Raw genomic sequence first — 15,571 nt, 5'->3', positions numbered from 1 at the left:
ATATTCTTTATTATTACATAAATTCTTCACATTGCGCTCAACATTACACCCACATTTCTTTATAAATGGATGTTTTCATCTTTCTGTAAAATCTTCTCATTTAGATAATTTCATTTCTGTACACATTTATTGTCACAGTCAGAGAAATGATTTGAAATGACAAAAAAAGGTTAACAAACAATACATTAAGACTACCAACACCTAACCCTACAGTCAAGGCCCGCAAACTTGATCATTTATTATCCTGCTCCCTAATCAAAGTGCCGCAAGAGAAAGAAAACAAAGCCAACTGTGATTGGTTGAGAAGGATTCAGAGTGAAAGAGGAGACGCTTGAATGGAAAGACATTTATAGATGCAAAACACATGTAACTTTTCCCAACATAACATGAGCGTCAAGGTTGACACCATTTTACCCATTTCAAATACCCTGTGTGTTTTCTCCCCAAAGCAGTGGTGATCATTGAGTGTTTTAAGGTCTATAAAAATAAGTGAGTTAGTGTGCAGTCTAGTTGACGCTGGTGGTGGGCAGCCACTCTCCGCTACATACGTTCGAGCGGCAATATTTGGTGAAGCGGTCTTTCAGGTGCTGTCTGTACTGGTCCCGCGTGCGGTAGAAGGATTTGTTGTTCTCTACGAACGACTGGATCTCGTCCGGTGTCAGACAGTTTTCGTCTTCTGAGGTCACTTCAGATTCCTTCTGTTTACAAAGGAATTAGACAAATTGACATTTACTTTTAGTCGATCGTCAAAGACCTCTTCTTGTCCGAGTGATGGATGAGTAAAGGGACTCACCAGTAACTCAATGAGGCTCTTGCTGTCTCCACAGTTGTCTGGTGAGAGATGTGAACCGTGATGATGTCTGCTGCTGGCTGAGGATTCACAGCACGGTGTGTCTTTGCTTCTGCACAGATGAGATGAAGAGGAGGAAGACTCGTGACTGGCAGATCCTCTACCGCTGTCAGATACACAGCTCTCCTCTGCTTTAGATACCTGTGACAGAGGAAGAGATTTCAAGCTTAGTGCTAATCCCTAGTTTCACCTTGAGGCCTGCTTGTTTCACACAGCATGCAAGTGGTGCTGCAGCCCATTTGTGCTTTAACACCATTTAATTGAGCTCCAGTCTTCATCGGTCTGTCCAAGTATACATGACACAAAAGCTTGCGTTTATAAATAGGACATCAGCGTGTCTATAACGGAGCATGGAGACTCACATGATCACTCCTGCACAGTGAGCCCTTGTTTTTTCTTTTCTTCTTTTTATTCTTGCCCTTTGTGTTTTCTTCAGAGTTGGCCCAACACTCCACACAGCTGTCCACAGCATCCTCCTCTTTCTCCTCCAGACAGTGGTGACTACATGAATATTCACCTGGAGACAGAGACTTTAATTAATTATTAAATGCAAAGTGTTTACAAGTTTCCAGGCTGCAACAATTGACGAGCACAAAATATTATTTGTGTTGCCATTTGCTCCAACAGCAAAAGAAATAATCCACCATTTCATCTCCACAACTTTCCAAAAAGAGAAAAACAATAGAGAGATGCATTACAATAGTCAGAAGAGAGAACGATGCCAAATTTAAAGTAATTCTCTCAGCAGCTGAATCTGAAACATAGATTTAAGCTGCTAAGGGGGTTTGGGTGGCTCTGTGAGTATTGACGCTGACTATCACCCCTGGAATCGTGAGGTGGAAACCAGGGCGTGTTGAGTGACTCCAGTCAGGTCTCCTTAGCAACCAAATTGGCCCGGTTGCTAGGGAGGGTAGAGTCACATGGGGTAACCTCCTTGTGGTCGTGATTAGTGGTTCTCGCTCTCAATGGGGCGTGTGGTGAGTTGTGCGTGTGGTCACATGCTGCGAGTCTCCGCGGTGTCATGCACAACGAGTCACGTGATCAGATGCGTGGATTGACGGTCTCCGAAGCGGAGACAACGGAGACTTGTCCTCCACCACCCAGATTGAGATGAGCAACCGCACCACCACGAGGACCTACTAAGTACTGGGAATTGGGCGCTCCAAATTGGGAGAAATATATAATATAAAAAAAGATTTAAGCTGCTGAAAGCAGACACACATCCGTCAGTAGCTGGGTTTCCATGAAAATATTTTTATGCACATTTTGGGATATCGCATATAAACAAGATGTGAATTTCCAAAATGCTAATAAAAAAAAATGAATACACCCTCTTGAGGTGGATAAATGTTTTATTTGATAAGAAGAAATGCGAATACACTGTGATGGAAACACATTTATCAAATAAACTTCTACTGAATTTATTAGGAATACAAGATGCGCATCAAAGGAATAACCAGCGGACCAATCATCGCATCCTGAAATAAAGGTGTCCTGAAAGTCCAAAAGCCTTCAAAGAGTTTGCAAAGCAAATAAGAGGAATACACAACTGAACTGTGCCGAAGACAGGTTTATTGACACTTCTGAAAAATATCGGTAACGCTATACATTAAGATTCCATCTGTTAGCGTTAGTTGACAACATTAGCTAACATGAACAATACGTCTACAGCAGGGGTCACCAACCCGTCGATCTTTGAGATTTTCCTGTAGATCGTGAAAATAATATTAAAACAGCTTCAGCCCCCCTAAACTTCTGCCTAGCCCCCCTAAAAATGTGTGATTAAGTGTAGGCTACACAAATTCGTGTTCGCTTCAGTGTTGTTATAATCAGATTCAGCGCGTTCTTCTTCAATACGCAGCGGCGCAGAGCTGAGCGCACGTCAACAGAGGACAGGCTGTGTGTGTGTGTGTGTTCATCTGAGCCTCATTGGTCTGCCACTGCTCGTCAATGTCAGAATATTTGAGATGACCAATCAAATCAAAGTAGGCGGGCTTTATGTGCGCAGACGCTGCAGAGCGCGGGAGTTTAAGCCAAGTTACAGACAGCTAACATGGCTGAGGCTCCGCGAAAGAAGCCGCGAACCTATTATTTTCATCCAGAATGGGAAGAACAGTTCATTTTTACGTTAGTTAAAGACAAGTGTATATGTATGTATGTTATGCCAGCAAACAAAGCACTGGCTAAAAGAGGAAATCTGGAGCGGCACCACAATTCTAACCATCCGACCTTTAGGGACAGCTATCCACAGACAGTATTCAATCACAGGCATCGCACTGACTTGAGTGAACATTACTGCAAACGTTTTGCCTGTTGGTATTGTGAAAGTGATGCTGCATAAAATGGACTAGACCTGCATTTAGTTTAATTTACTGGGGAAGTTATTGCCATTAATCTGCTTTCTTAAATGATACAAAGTAAATAACAAACATACATGAAGCAATATCATAAGCTTCACAATTAACTGTTATTAATGGCACTACATATGATCTGCTCATTACAAAATGTGTTGATTTTTTTTACCACTATGAACAAAATAACCTTATCTACATAATTCATAAATGCTGTTCATTATTAGTTCATGATACCTAATGCATTAATTAATTTTAAAGTTCCCTCTTATCACCTAATTTTTCAAAGGCCCTACCTACATACTTATATAAAAGTAAATAGAAAATAGGTCACATTCCTTTCCTATTTGTATTCATATGAATTTAATGCAACTTAAAATTGATGTTGTGATGTAAAGTTCTTAAAGCAATAGCTACGACGTGTTTAATACACCAGTTACAGTCTGCCTAAACAAAAGGCCTCAAGTTGGAAGTATTTTGGCTTTCTTTCTCTTGCTTCATTAGGTAGATCTTGCCTTTAATCAGGGCTGAGGTCAGGGATCTTGGGCTCAAAAAGGTTGGTGACCACTGGTCTACAGCATCAAAAGATGTATTTGTTAACATCAGTTAATGCACTATAAAATAACAAGACCTTCCAACGAACAATTGCACTTTCATTACTAACATTAACTAAGATGAATAAATGCTGTACAAAATACTGTATATTGTTAAATGCTTGTTCATGATACCCAATGCATTTACTAATGTTAACAAATGCACCCTTGTTGTAAAATGTTACCAAAATATCGAATAGATCCGCACGGTAAAGTCATTAGTATGGAGGAACGCACATACATAGTGCTCCCAGAACTGTGTGATGCGCTGTTGCTCCCAGACATTCTTTACAGTGTTTTTTTGCATGTATTGGGCCACACCTCTTAAACATTGAATTCAGGTGTTTCATTCAGTCCCATTGCCACAGGTGTATAAAATCAAGCACCTAGCCTTGCAGTCTGCCTTTACAAACATGTGTGAAAGAATGGGTCGTTCTAAATAGCTCACTGGATTAAGAGCGTGGTACTGGAATCAGATGCCACCGTTGCAACAAGTCAGTTCGTGAAATTTCACGATGAACTGTAAGTGGTATTATTGCAAATAGGAAGCATTTAGGAACCACAGCAACTCAGCGACGGAGTGGCAGACCACGTAAAGTTAGAGCGGGGTCGCCGATTGCTGAGGCGCATAGTGCGTAACAGTCGCCAACGCGCTGCTGACTCAGTTTCAGACCTGCTCTGGCATTAACATCAGCACAGAAACTGTGCTCCGGGAGCTTCATGGCATGGGTTTCCATGGTCGAGCAGCTGTATGCAAGCCTTAACAAGCACAATGCCAAACGTAGGATGGAGTTGTGTAAAGCACGCCACCACTGGACTCTGTGGAGTGATGAATCACGCTTCTCTATCTGGAAGTCTGATGGACATGTCTGGGTTTGGCGAATGCCAGGAGAACATTTCCTGCCTGACTGCATTGTGCCAACTGTAATCTCTGGTGGAGGAGGGATAATGCTCTGGGGTTGGCCTAGACCCCTTAGTTCCACTGAAGGGAAATGTTAACGCCTCCGCTTAGGATAATTCTATGCTTCCGACTTTGTGGAAACAGTTTGGGGAAGGCCCGTTTCTGTTCCAGCATGACTGCGCCCCAATGCACAAATCAAGGTCCATAAAGGCATGGTTGGATGAGTTTGGTGTGGAAGAACTTGACTGGCCCGCACAGAGCCCTGACCTCAACCCTATCGAACACCTTTGGGATGAACTAGAACGGAGATTGTGAGCCAGGCCCTCTCATCCAACATCAGTGTCTGACCTCACAAATGCTCTTAAAAATTCTAGCAAAAATTCCATCAAACACACACAAAAATCTGGTAGAAATCCTTCCCAGAAGAGTGGAAGCTGTTATAGCTGCAAATGGGGGACCAACTCGATATTAATGCCTATGGATTTAGAATTGGATGTCATAAAAGCTCCTGTAGGTGTAATGTGTAGGTGTCCCAATACTTTTGTCCATATAGTGTGTATGTGTGTATATATTTACACTGCTAAACACGACACCATTTATCAATTACGAAATGACACACTGAACATGTGAGATAATCGAAGGGCTTTTCTACCACAGATGTATATTTCTGACTGAATGTGAACTAAAAAGTCCTCATCAATCACACTTTTTCCATACCCGTTTCATCATGGTTACACATGCCCTCGGTGCAGGCCACATCTGAGCCCTCTCTAGAGCCCATCTCACTGCCGTCCATACTGGAGCAGTAGCCACAGTCGCTGCCACTGCTGTGAGGCAACAGTGCTGGAGATACAAAGACATGCGAAGGCACAATCAGATCACAGTTTGTTGCAATGCATGCACGTTTTTTCTGCACAAAAACACCAAACACACATATATGGGGCTTTTCCACTGCACGGTACTACTCTACTCTACTCTACTCTACTCTACTCTACTCTACTCTACTCTACTCTACTCTACTCTACTCTACTCTACTCCCTTTTTGGGGGTTTTCCACTGTGGATAGTACCTGTACCTGATAATGTTTTAGTACCACCTCGGTCGAGGTTCCAAGTGAGCCGAGCCGATACTAAATGTGACGTCAAAACCCTCCAGATCACTGATTGTTCAGGGAGAATCGTCACTACTAGCGTCACTGGATTTGCGAAACGCGACATCAACACCGCTGCAGAATCGTTTGTTCACGCGACTTTCGATTGTGAAAAAATAAATGGCTGTGCGCAAAACCACACCGTGGTCAATAAACGAGGTGCAGACGGTCCACTCGTTAGCGATGAACGAAACGAAAAAGTCTTTCAGGAAGTGTCTCTGCTGTTGGCCGCTCACGGCTACCAACGGACCTACCAACAGTGTAGGTGTAAACAGTGTAAACATTAAACAAAACTTAAGTGACTACAGAACCATCAAGGAAAAGTGGAAGTGGTTTGACCAAATGGACGCTATCTAAACCGGCGAGCAATGGGAGGGAGAGTGCCCGGGACGCAGCCACGATGGAGGATGGGACGTTTTGTTACGTTAACTCGATCCTCTGCTTGAAAGCTTCACTTTATTTAGTTGAGCAGCTACTGGAAGCTTCTAAAACAACCAGGAACATTTAACTGTTACACTTGTTTAAAATAACCATGAACAACTGCTTTATGCAGCACAATGAGCTAGCAGCTAACAGTAGTGTTATTGTTTTGGTCAGTTTGTGTCGCGTTTAAGATGATGTCACGGCGCTATGAACTATGACGATCAGCCAATAATCCCGCCCACGTTGATGCGGCACTGAACTGCAGTGGAAATGCAAGCTCAGAAAAGAGTCTCGAGTTGAGGCGAGTCGAACTGTAACGTGCCGTGGAAAAGTGCCAATAGTGGACTAATTGCTAAATATTGGTCTCATTATACAGACCCCACCCCCCCCCCCCAAATGTTAAAAAAAAAAGTTCATAAATGATTTCGCACATGGTTACAATCTTATAAAGAACATCGATTCTTTTTTTAATCTTGTCTTTTAAAGCCTGTGATTCAGACTCTCTTTGCAAAAAAAGTGTTTCACTAGATTCCACTAGATGGCAGCAAGAACTTGTAAAACAATCTATTTTTCTATCGACACAAGTCGACACTCCTTACCTTTCTTGGGTTTGGGGGAGTGCAGGATGGAAGCTGCAGGGCAGGTACAGGGCGAGTTCTCTCTGATCACGATGACCTCCATGCTCCCCCCAGACTCCTCACCACTACCACATGACTTACAACCACTGTCAACCGACTCTGATGAACCCTGTGCAAAGACAAGAGAGTGAATGAGAAATTCTGATCACAAGGTCTCCACACATTTTCTGTGTTTTCTCAACTGGTTACAAACGCCAAGTGCAATGATTTTAGAGCAGATAATGAGACGAACAGTGCCAGGGATGCATTAAAGGAGTCGTTACCTCATCAAGATTTTTGTCCTTCTCCCCCTCTGTTTCTTGTTCGGTCATATCAAAGCCGCACTTGTTTTTACGCCTGTTCTTGCGTTTTTGCCTCTTTTTCTCCTGTTTGTGTTCTTTTGCTCTCTCCTCTTCAGACAGTTCCTCGCAGAGCTGCTCCAACCTGCTGATGCCCTGCACCCTTTCCACCGCCATCTGCATACATGCACACACCGTTTACCATAAGTGTCCCATACAATTATCATTTCAATATCTGCCACTTTCCATGAACAGGGTATAAAACAGGGCACATACTTTTAAAACGGTGTCATTTGTTTTTAAATATTGCAATTTTTCCAACAATATTACCAAAATGGGACATGTCTGAATACAGTGTAAAACCCTGTGAGATGATAAACAAAATACAAAAAATTATTACAAAGGCTGTCAATTAATTGAATTCATCACATATGGTGATTAATCTAATTAATTGCATATTAAATATTTGCTGAGAAAGTCCCTCAAATAACAATAATTCAACATATGAGCAAATAATTGCATTTATATATAACATATTAAAATAATAATTCAGATCATTAATATGCAACATATGATCAAATAATTATAAATAGTTATTTAAATAATTATATTATAAGAATAATTATTCAGATAATTCAAATACAACATATGATAAAATAATTTGTTATTTAAATTATAAATATTATAAAAATAAGAATTCATATAATTAAAATGCAACATATGATAAAATATAGTTACTTAATTATAAATATAATATCTATTAAAACAATAAGAATTCAGATAATTAAAATGCAACATATAATGATAAAATTATTAAAAATAGTTATTTAAATAATTATAAATATTATATATATTATAAACATAATTCAGATAATTAAAATGCAACATATAATGATAAAATAATTATAAATGGTTATTTAAATAATTATAAATATTATATATATTATAAACATAATTCAGATAATTAAAATGCAACATATAATGATAAAATTATTATAAATGGTTATTTAAATAATTATAAATATAATATGTATTATAAAAATAAGAATTCAGATAATTAAAATGCAACAATGATAAAATAATTAAAAATAGTTATATAAATAATGATAAATATGATATATATTATAAAAACAATTATTAAAATGCATTACAGTTTTACATTATTAAGGCAGACGAGCAACGCATTGATAAGAAAAAGCGTGGCTTCAGAAGGCAATATATTTACTTCCACATAATTGAACATAAGCCTATCATTGACCTAAAGTCCACAGCAATCCATTTTGTAACCGAATTCGTCAACCTCGTCCGAGATAGATTTATTATAAGGGATTTTCCAAGGATGCGTCAGTGTACACCTGCATCAGATGAACGCTTTGAGCATCTCACTTTGATAGCGTTGCATCATAAACAGCGGTCGGTCGCTGCGTCAAGTTAAACAGTTTAAAACTTAGAAAGACACGTCTCTAGATTCCTGCATTCAGAATTGCTCTCCGTCCAGCTGTGCTTGAACGCAAGAATGCGTCCTCACCTTGTGCTGTCACAAGTGTCAAGCATGCCAGAGTTTGGTTTGATCTCTGAACAGCTGCGTTGCCGATACAGCAGAAGTTTCGATTACTGCCCCCTGCTGTAAACAGGTGGTACTTCAAGCTTGAATTGCTCTGTTGGTATTGAATTTAGTAGGTACTCGTCTTCCCAGTACAGACATTTGATGCATTTAAAACTAGCTACTAATGATGCTATGCTAATTTTATATTAGATAATAGTTAATCTAACATCTTTAATATATATATATATATATTTATTTATTTTCCCTAAAAACATGGGATTGATGTCTTCATTGCTTAAATTTTTTTTTAAAAGTAGTGGGGCACCAACTTGTACCCCATTTGTGAAATGTTTAAGGAGTTCAACATGACTTCCTAATAAAGGCACAACATTGTAGCATTAATATCAGACGGCAGCGGCACCTCAAAGCTTTTGCGTAGAGCGTCAATGCCAAGATAGAAGAGCATTTGCCACGTCTGCTCCTCTGCCCGCAGCTTTTGCCAGATTCTGTGCAGTCGCTCGTACAGATGAATTCCCAAACACGTCAACACCTCCTCCTGCGCGACGTCTATGGTCTTGGCGTGTCTCTCTCTACGCCTGTAAATATTACAAACAATGAAACGTATGCAGTGGTGTACAAGCATTTTATTGAAGCATTTTCTGCACTGCACAGCTATGATAACTCACTCGTAACCTCCTGCGAACTCTGGTTCTGCTCGGCCAAGTAAGTGAGCGATGAAGTCGGTCTCACAGCAGACGTGAATGTGCCGCTCATGCGGACAGCAGCGTAAACCCTCGTACAGAGCCGCACAGTAACCCTTCTCTTTACTGCAGTCCAGATCTCCCACCAGGATGTTATACGCTCTCAGAACCTTGTTCTTACAGTCGGTACAGAACCTGACGACCCCATCACAGGAAGAGAACATTGAGATTAGACTTCCAAACATTTGAATAAAGCTAAATGTGTCCAATACAATTGACTGGACTCTTGGCACATATTTAACGGAGTCACAGTAGAACACTGATTTAGTAGATTGTATTGTCATGTTGTGATATTTGACTGGATAAAATGACTATGCATTTAGATTTACATTTATGCATTTGGCAGATGCTTTTATCCAAAGTGACTTACAGTGCACTTATTACAGGGACAATCCCCCCGGAGCAACCTGGAGTTAAGTGCCTTACTCAAGGACACAATGGTGGTGGCTGTGGGGATCGAACCATCGACCTTCTGATTACCAGTAATATGCTTTAGACCACTACACTGTTATTTGTCATTGTGTCTTTATTGCCTCTTGGCCATGCCACTCTTGTAAAAGCTATTTTTGCTCAGTGAGTTTTTAATCCTGATTAAATAAAAGTTACTGAACTGATTCAGCCTTACACAAACGACAACAACAAATATATATAATTTAATACATACTGCAAGCACATTCATTAGAAGTTTTCACGCAACCTACTAAACACGAGTTGCTGTTTTGATGTGTTTTGATGTGGTTTTATGCCTTTGAACTTTTAGCACTGATACACAAGCTAATATGACTTTTTGACCAAATCATGCAGCCCTGTTTTGATTGACACAAACATGCCATCATCATGAAGTTGGAATAAATCTGTTATAGCGAAAGCTCTAATTTATATCTTATTTTATTTACTTGTGTCAAAAACAAAGTTCTGAATCTAAAAACCATCTAATGGTAAACGGTCTGCACTTATATAGCGGCTTTTTAACCTTAACGGTATTCAAAGCGCTTTACACTGTGACACATTCACCAATGGTGGCAGAGCTGCCATGCAAGGTGCTAGCCTGCCATTGGGAGCAACTTGGGGTTCAGTGTCTTGCCCAATGACACTCTGGCATGTGGAGTCATGTGGGCCGGGATTCGAACCACCAACCACCAACCCTGTGATTAGTGGACAACCCGCTCTACCACCTGAGCCACAGCCGCCCCATTGCACCAGTTACACATATGAGAAAACTAAGTCTGCTGTAATCCAGATGCGGTCACCTGGTCAGTCAACATCTGTTACCTGTGTTTTCGCAGGTACGTCTCCAGAGTTTCTAATAGAGAAGAACTGTCAATCAAGACTACCTCATCACGACACTCCTGTGACATCAGCTCCCACACGTCCATCCAGCTGCCCCTGTGGACCAGTCACCATTGTAAACACCAACGTAATACACTTCACAAACTGACAACAGAAACCATGGCTTAACATTTTGGAAGTCTCCATAGTCGACTGTTGCAGCTTGTCTCCCTCATAGTTGAGGGAGACCAGCTGATTTCTGTCCACGTGTGATGTCACCATTGATTCCATTTGATTAGAATAATGATCTGTTTTATCACAATCCACAGGACCATCGCACATTTTGTGTGAGAGATCGGTGACTCACCCTAAAGGCTTGGGTTTATGCGTGTCTAACGAGTGAAGCTGGCAGCGCTTGTTCTTTTTACTCTTGGGGATGGCATCAATTATGTTGTTTAACTTTGTCCTGCAACAAGGAAAGAAAAAACATTTGACTACACAGCTACATTACAGGTGATTTTTTTGTTTTGTTGTAAAAATATTCAAATCGCCTTCCTGTATGCAAACTGCAAGCACTTACCCATGAACATAAAAGAGTGTGTAGAGTTTCCTGGGGTCTGTGAGGCACGCCTGTGTGACTGACAACACTCCAGAAGATCCTACAGTGAGAGGCTCCAGGGCAAAGTACCCAGAGTCTGTGAGCTGAGAGAACAGACGTTCCACGCTGCGCCGGCAGCCCACACATGGCACCAGCTGTGACAGAGCGCTGAAGACCTCGCGTGACATCACCATCAACGCCATGTTCAGGTCCTGCTGCTTCAGCATACTGTGGTGCTGGCGGATGAAACGTTCAACATTCAGCTTCATTTTCTTTTTGCAAAATATCATTTAATACTTTGTTGATTTTTGAGTAATGTGATCACAAGGGAGCTCAATGGGTGACATTCGTTTACCTCGACAAACTGCTTCATTTGTGAGCTGTTGATCTGATGGCTGGTAAAGTCCAGAACACTGTCAGGAAATTCCATCACCATCTACAACATAAATATACACATATAATATGAATATACGGTAGAATTGCACGCAGTCACTCATTGTTTAAAAAGCAGTTTAGGGGAATAGACCAACACAACAACTGCATTTGAACCCAACACTAAGAACAGTTGATTTGCTCTTTAAAGAGGGAAACATAAATGACAAAAAATACCTGATCTTACCGTAAGTGTGTCATCGATGTAAAGGGGAATCTGGCGTGCAAGGAAAAGATAGTCCTCTTCCCCGTCCCTGCAGACAGCTACCAGATGTGCCATCTCTTCTCGCTGATCTGTTTGTGCATGAATATAGGGGACAATCCCAGATTATTAGAAGAATATCACAGCTCTCTAGGTCCATTCAATGCAAGTGAATGGCGACCAGAACTTTGAATCTCCAAAAAGTACATAAAGGCAGCATAAAAGTAATCCAATTAAAAAGTAACTACAGTGGTTTAATCCATATATTCAGAAGCGATATAATAGGTATGGGTGAGAAACTGATCAAATCCTTTTTAATGATAAATCTCCACTTTAACTTTCACATTCTTCTTTTGTTTTTGGCGATTCGCATTCTTTGTGCATATTGCCCAACTACTGGGCAGAGAAGAGTTTATATTAACTATATCAATTCAAAATCTTGCTCAATATTCAATCATTCATGCATATGGACCAATAGATCGGAGACATTCTTCTAAAAATCTTCATTTGTGTTCTGCAGAAGAAAGCAAGTCATATACACATCTGGGATAGCATGAGGGCGAGTAAATGATGAGAATGTACATTTTTGGGTGAACTATTCCTTCAAATCTCATGATCTGTTTCATATTTCACACAACATACTTATCATTGGAGTATCCGGTCGATACTTTGCAACTTATCCTAATATTGTGAATACCGATTGTAAACGTGTTAAACATGTCACATTACATCTTCTGGTGTCTCAAGAGACCCCAGACATAAAAACATGAATAAATCATTTTCCACATGCTAAAATACCTCTGAAGCTGCTACAGCATTCACATGCAATTTCTGTGGCAAGGATTGTCACTCAAGGATTAGTCTACCAAGTCATTCTAGGTGCTGCAAAACCTACAGTTGACCTCGTAAGGTGCTAAACAATTGTCTTTCGAGACATGCAGGCCTATATAAAAAAAAACTTGTCACAATTCTGCACACACAAAATGTGCTCTGCGCATGCATGATGATATTTTGAGCATGCAAAAAGGTATTTTGCACGCAGAGTGGGTAGGAGGAGAAAGCAACATTTTACAATTCTGAGCAAATTCACATTCAAATGAACTTGAACTGATTTTTGTTTGCTCAAAACTAATTTATCTTTGCAAGAAGACACATTGCTTTACAAAACTGAGTTCAAGCGTGTACAAAATACATTTTTGTATGCCCCAAATATCATCTTGCACGTGCAGAAATTTTGTGCACTCAAAATATAATCTTGTGCCTGCAAAATAACTTTATATGCTAAAAAGTTAATCCTGCCCGTGCAGAATTGTGGCACATATATAACTCCAGTGTTATATATGTTTCACATGTATGCACTCAGATGTCTAACAAATGCAGTAAGTGTTCTATTGTCAGCTGTGCAAATGTGAAGAGGTCATCACAGCACAAGCTAACATTTAGCGGCTAAACTCACCCAGAAACCAGCTCAAAAATGACCAAATATACACTCCAAATTCTACATTACAATTATCTTGAAAAACATCAACAACAACAGTTAAATAATCAAAGGCAATTATTGCATTACTTTGCCTTCCAATGACACATTTGCTAATTAGCCTGCTAGCCACAGAAATGCTCACAGTTATATGTAGCGCAACTTCAAGGAGCTTTAAAAGATTTAAAGTGTAAATGTACGAGGAGGATGGCATTTTAAGTGATATTACAAAAACAAAGTATATTTTTTCTCTCAAATGAATTTAGCATTCGGCTAAGCTGTGAAACTTTTTGAAGCTGCTTAGCATGCTAGTTATGTCAGTGACTTGCAGTACGGTATTTTTTTTAACTATAACTTTTTATCATTGCAGCATGTTCATCCTGCATGTATTTTCAGGCTGCAAACGTGTTTTCATACATAAAATATCTATGGTTTTGTTGAATCTGTGCTGTACAAGATGTACTTGGACTGATTCCCTCCGGCTTTATCCTCCGCGTGGCGTTATATTTAATCTGATATTGTATTTATACGAGCGACAGAATGCAAACATAACACACTGCGGCTGTCGTACTCACCTGTTTCGAAAGTTGTTGCTGTTAAGGGACGAAAACAAACAAGTGCGACAGAGGCGTATGTGGCAAGCGAATGTTCTGTGACCCTTGCCCCCTAATACGTCAGACAGTACTTCCGGGCTCTGGGACATTACGTAGTGCAGTTTGATTGACATGTGGGAGGGGCTCATTATGTACAATTAAGTGTTGGTAAAAGTATAATTTGTATTTGGGAAGTTTGGCATGGCATGAGCGTGACATTTTATCCCTTGTGCGTCAGTTTAAAAAAGTTACTCAGAAGTCCTCAGAGGACAATATATTTGTATATATATATATATATATACATACAAAAAACTGCCATAATAATATTAAATGTTAATATTATTTTCCACTTTCAATTAGTTAATATTGTTAACCAACATCAGCCCTGATCATAAATAAATACCAAATATTCATTCCTTTTCAGGATTGTAACCCTCTAAATGCCAGTTTGTTTACATAATGCCACTGTTGTTTTTCACACACACACACACACACACACACACACACACACACACACACACACACACACACACACACACACACACACACACACACATTTATATGTTTGTCTTTTAACTTTATAGCATGTTTTTGTGGGACTCTGGTTGTGTTGTGGGTTTATTGGTCGTCCTGAACTGTTAACAGTTGACACATCAGTGAGGGATCTTTAGCCACATAACGAGTCTGATGAAGGAGTCAAACGGGCAGTAAACCTTCTCAGTGCTGAGGTTTGTTTGAGCTGTAATGTCACACACATTACTTGCAGGAAATCCTGTAATGAGAAATGAATTGAATAAACAGAACTGCTAATATATGTTAATCATGTTAATAACTGTAAATACCCCGATTAACTGTGTAAAAACGATGCGTCTCAGTTCAGGTGAATGCGAATCGAATGTGAAAGTGGGCGTTAATAGTCAAAAGGGCTTAAATATTGAACTTTTTCTCACCCACACATATCATATCTTCTCTGAAGACATGGATTAAACCACTGGAGTCGTGTGGTTTAATGTCATGCTGCCTTTATGTGCTTTTTGGAGCTTCAAAGTTCTGATCATCATTCGCTTATATTGTATGGATCTACAGAGCTGATATATTCTTCTAAAAATCTTCATTTGTGTTCTGCTGAATAAAGAAAGTCATACACATCTGGGATGGCATGGGGGTGAGGAAATAATGAATTACAATTTTTGGGTGAACTGTCCCTTCTCACAAATTAAATGAACAGAGACATAATCTCCTTTAGCAAAATACAACAGAGGTTTTGATCCATATGTGATTGAATCTCTCTGCATCAACCTGCAGACAATAACAACATTTCAGTTTGACACTAGCTCAAAGTTTGTGCATGTGTCTCTTAACTGTACCAGTAGATGGCAGTCTCACACAGTCTCCTACAGTCTTCTGCAGTCTCCTACAGTCTCATACAGTGTTCTACAGTCTCATACAGTCTCACACAGTCTCACACAGTCTCCTACAGTCTCCTACAGTGTTCTACAGTCTCCTACA

At 39.9% G+C, this 15,571-nt stretch overlaps 1 protein-coding gene across 2 annotated transcripts in view; it reads right to left on the bottom strand.

Moving 5' to 3' along the window:
* LOC127642986 (gametogenetin-binding protein 2-like) overlaps positions 1-14,134 on the bottom strand; it is a 14,142-nt gene extending 8 nt beyond the window's left edge. The window contains exons 1-14 of one of the 2 annotated variants that reach the window (XM_052125486.1): positions 14,045-14,134; positions 11,978-12,084; positions 11,714-11,794; positions 11,341-11,594; positions 11,128-11,226; positions 10,764-10,877; positions 9,417-9,626; positions 9,152-9,326; positions 7,170-7,361; positions 6,868-7,015; positions 5,413-5,538; positions 1,213-1,367; positions 794-991; positions 1-698 (exon numbers count right to left, since the gene is read on the bottom strand). The exon at positions 1-698 is cut by the window's left edge and continues 8 nt beyond it. In XM_052125486.1, coding sequence (XP_051981446.1) covers positions 507-698; positions 794-991; positions 1,213-1,367; positions 5,413-5,538; positions 6,868-7,015; positions 7,170-7,361; positions 9,152-9,326; positions 9,417-9,626; positions 10,764-10,877; positions 11,128-11,226; positions 11,341-11,594; positions 11,714-11,794; positions 11,978-12,070 — 2,037 coding nt within the window. In that variant the 5' untranslated portion in view covers positions 12,071-12,084; positions 14,045-14,134 and the 3' untranslated portion in view covers positions 1-506. The remainder of the gene's footprint in view (positions 699-793; positions 992-1,212; positions 1,368-5,412; positions 5,539-6,867; positions 7,016-7,169; positions 7,362-9,151; positions 9,327-9,416; positions 9,627-10,763; positions 10,878-11,127; positions 11,227-11,340; positions 11,595-11,713; positions 11,795-11,977; positions 12,085-14,044) is intronic. The other variant, XM_052125487.1, reaches the window with a different exon arrangement.
* Between the last annotated feature and the right edge of the window lie 1,437 nt (positions 14,135-15,571).

Source organism: Xyrauchen texanus, chromosome 4 (assembly GCF_025860055.1).
Source record: "Xyrauchen texanus isolate HMW12.3.18 chromosome 4, RBS_HiC_50CHRs, whole genome shotgun sequence".
Classification (NCBI taxonomy): Eukaryota; Metazoa; Chordata; class Actinopteri; order Cypriniformes; family Catostomidae; genus Xyrauchen; species Xyrauchen texanus.
This window is presented reverse-complemented; position numbering and strand designations above follow the sequence as displayed.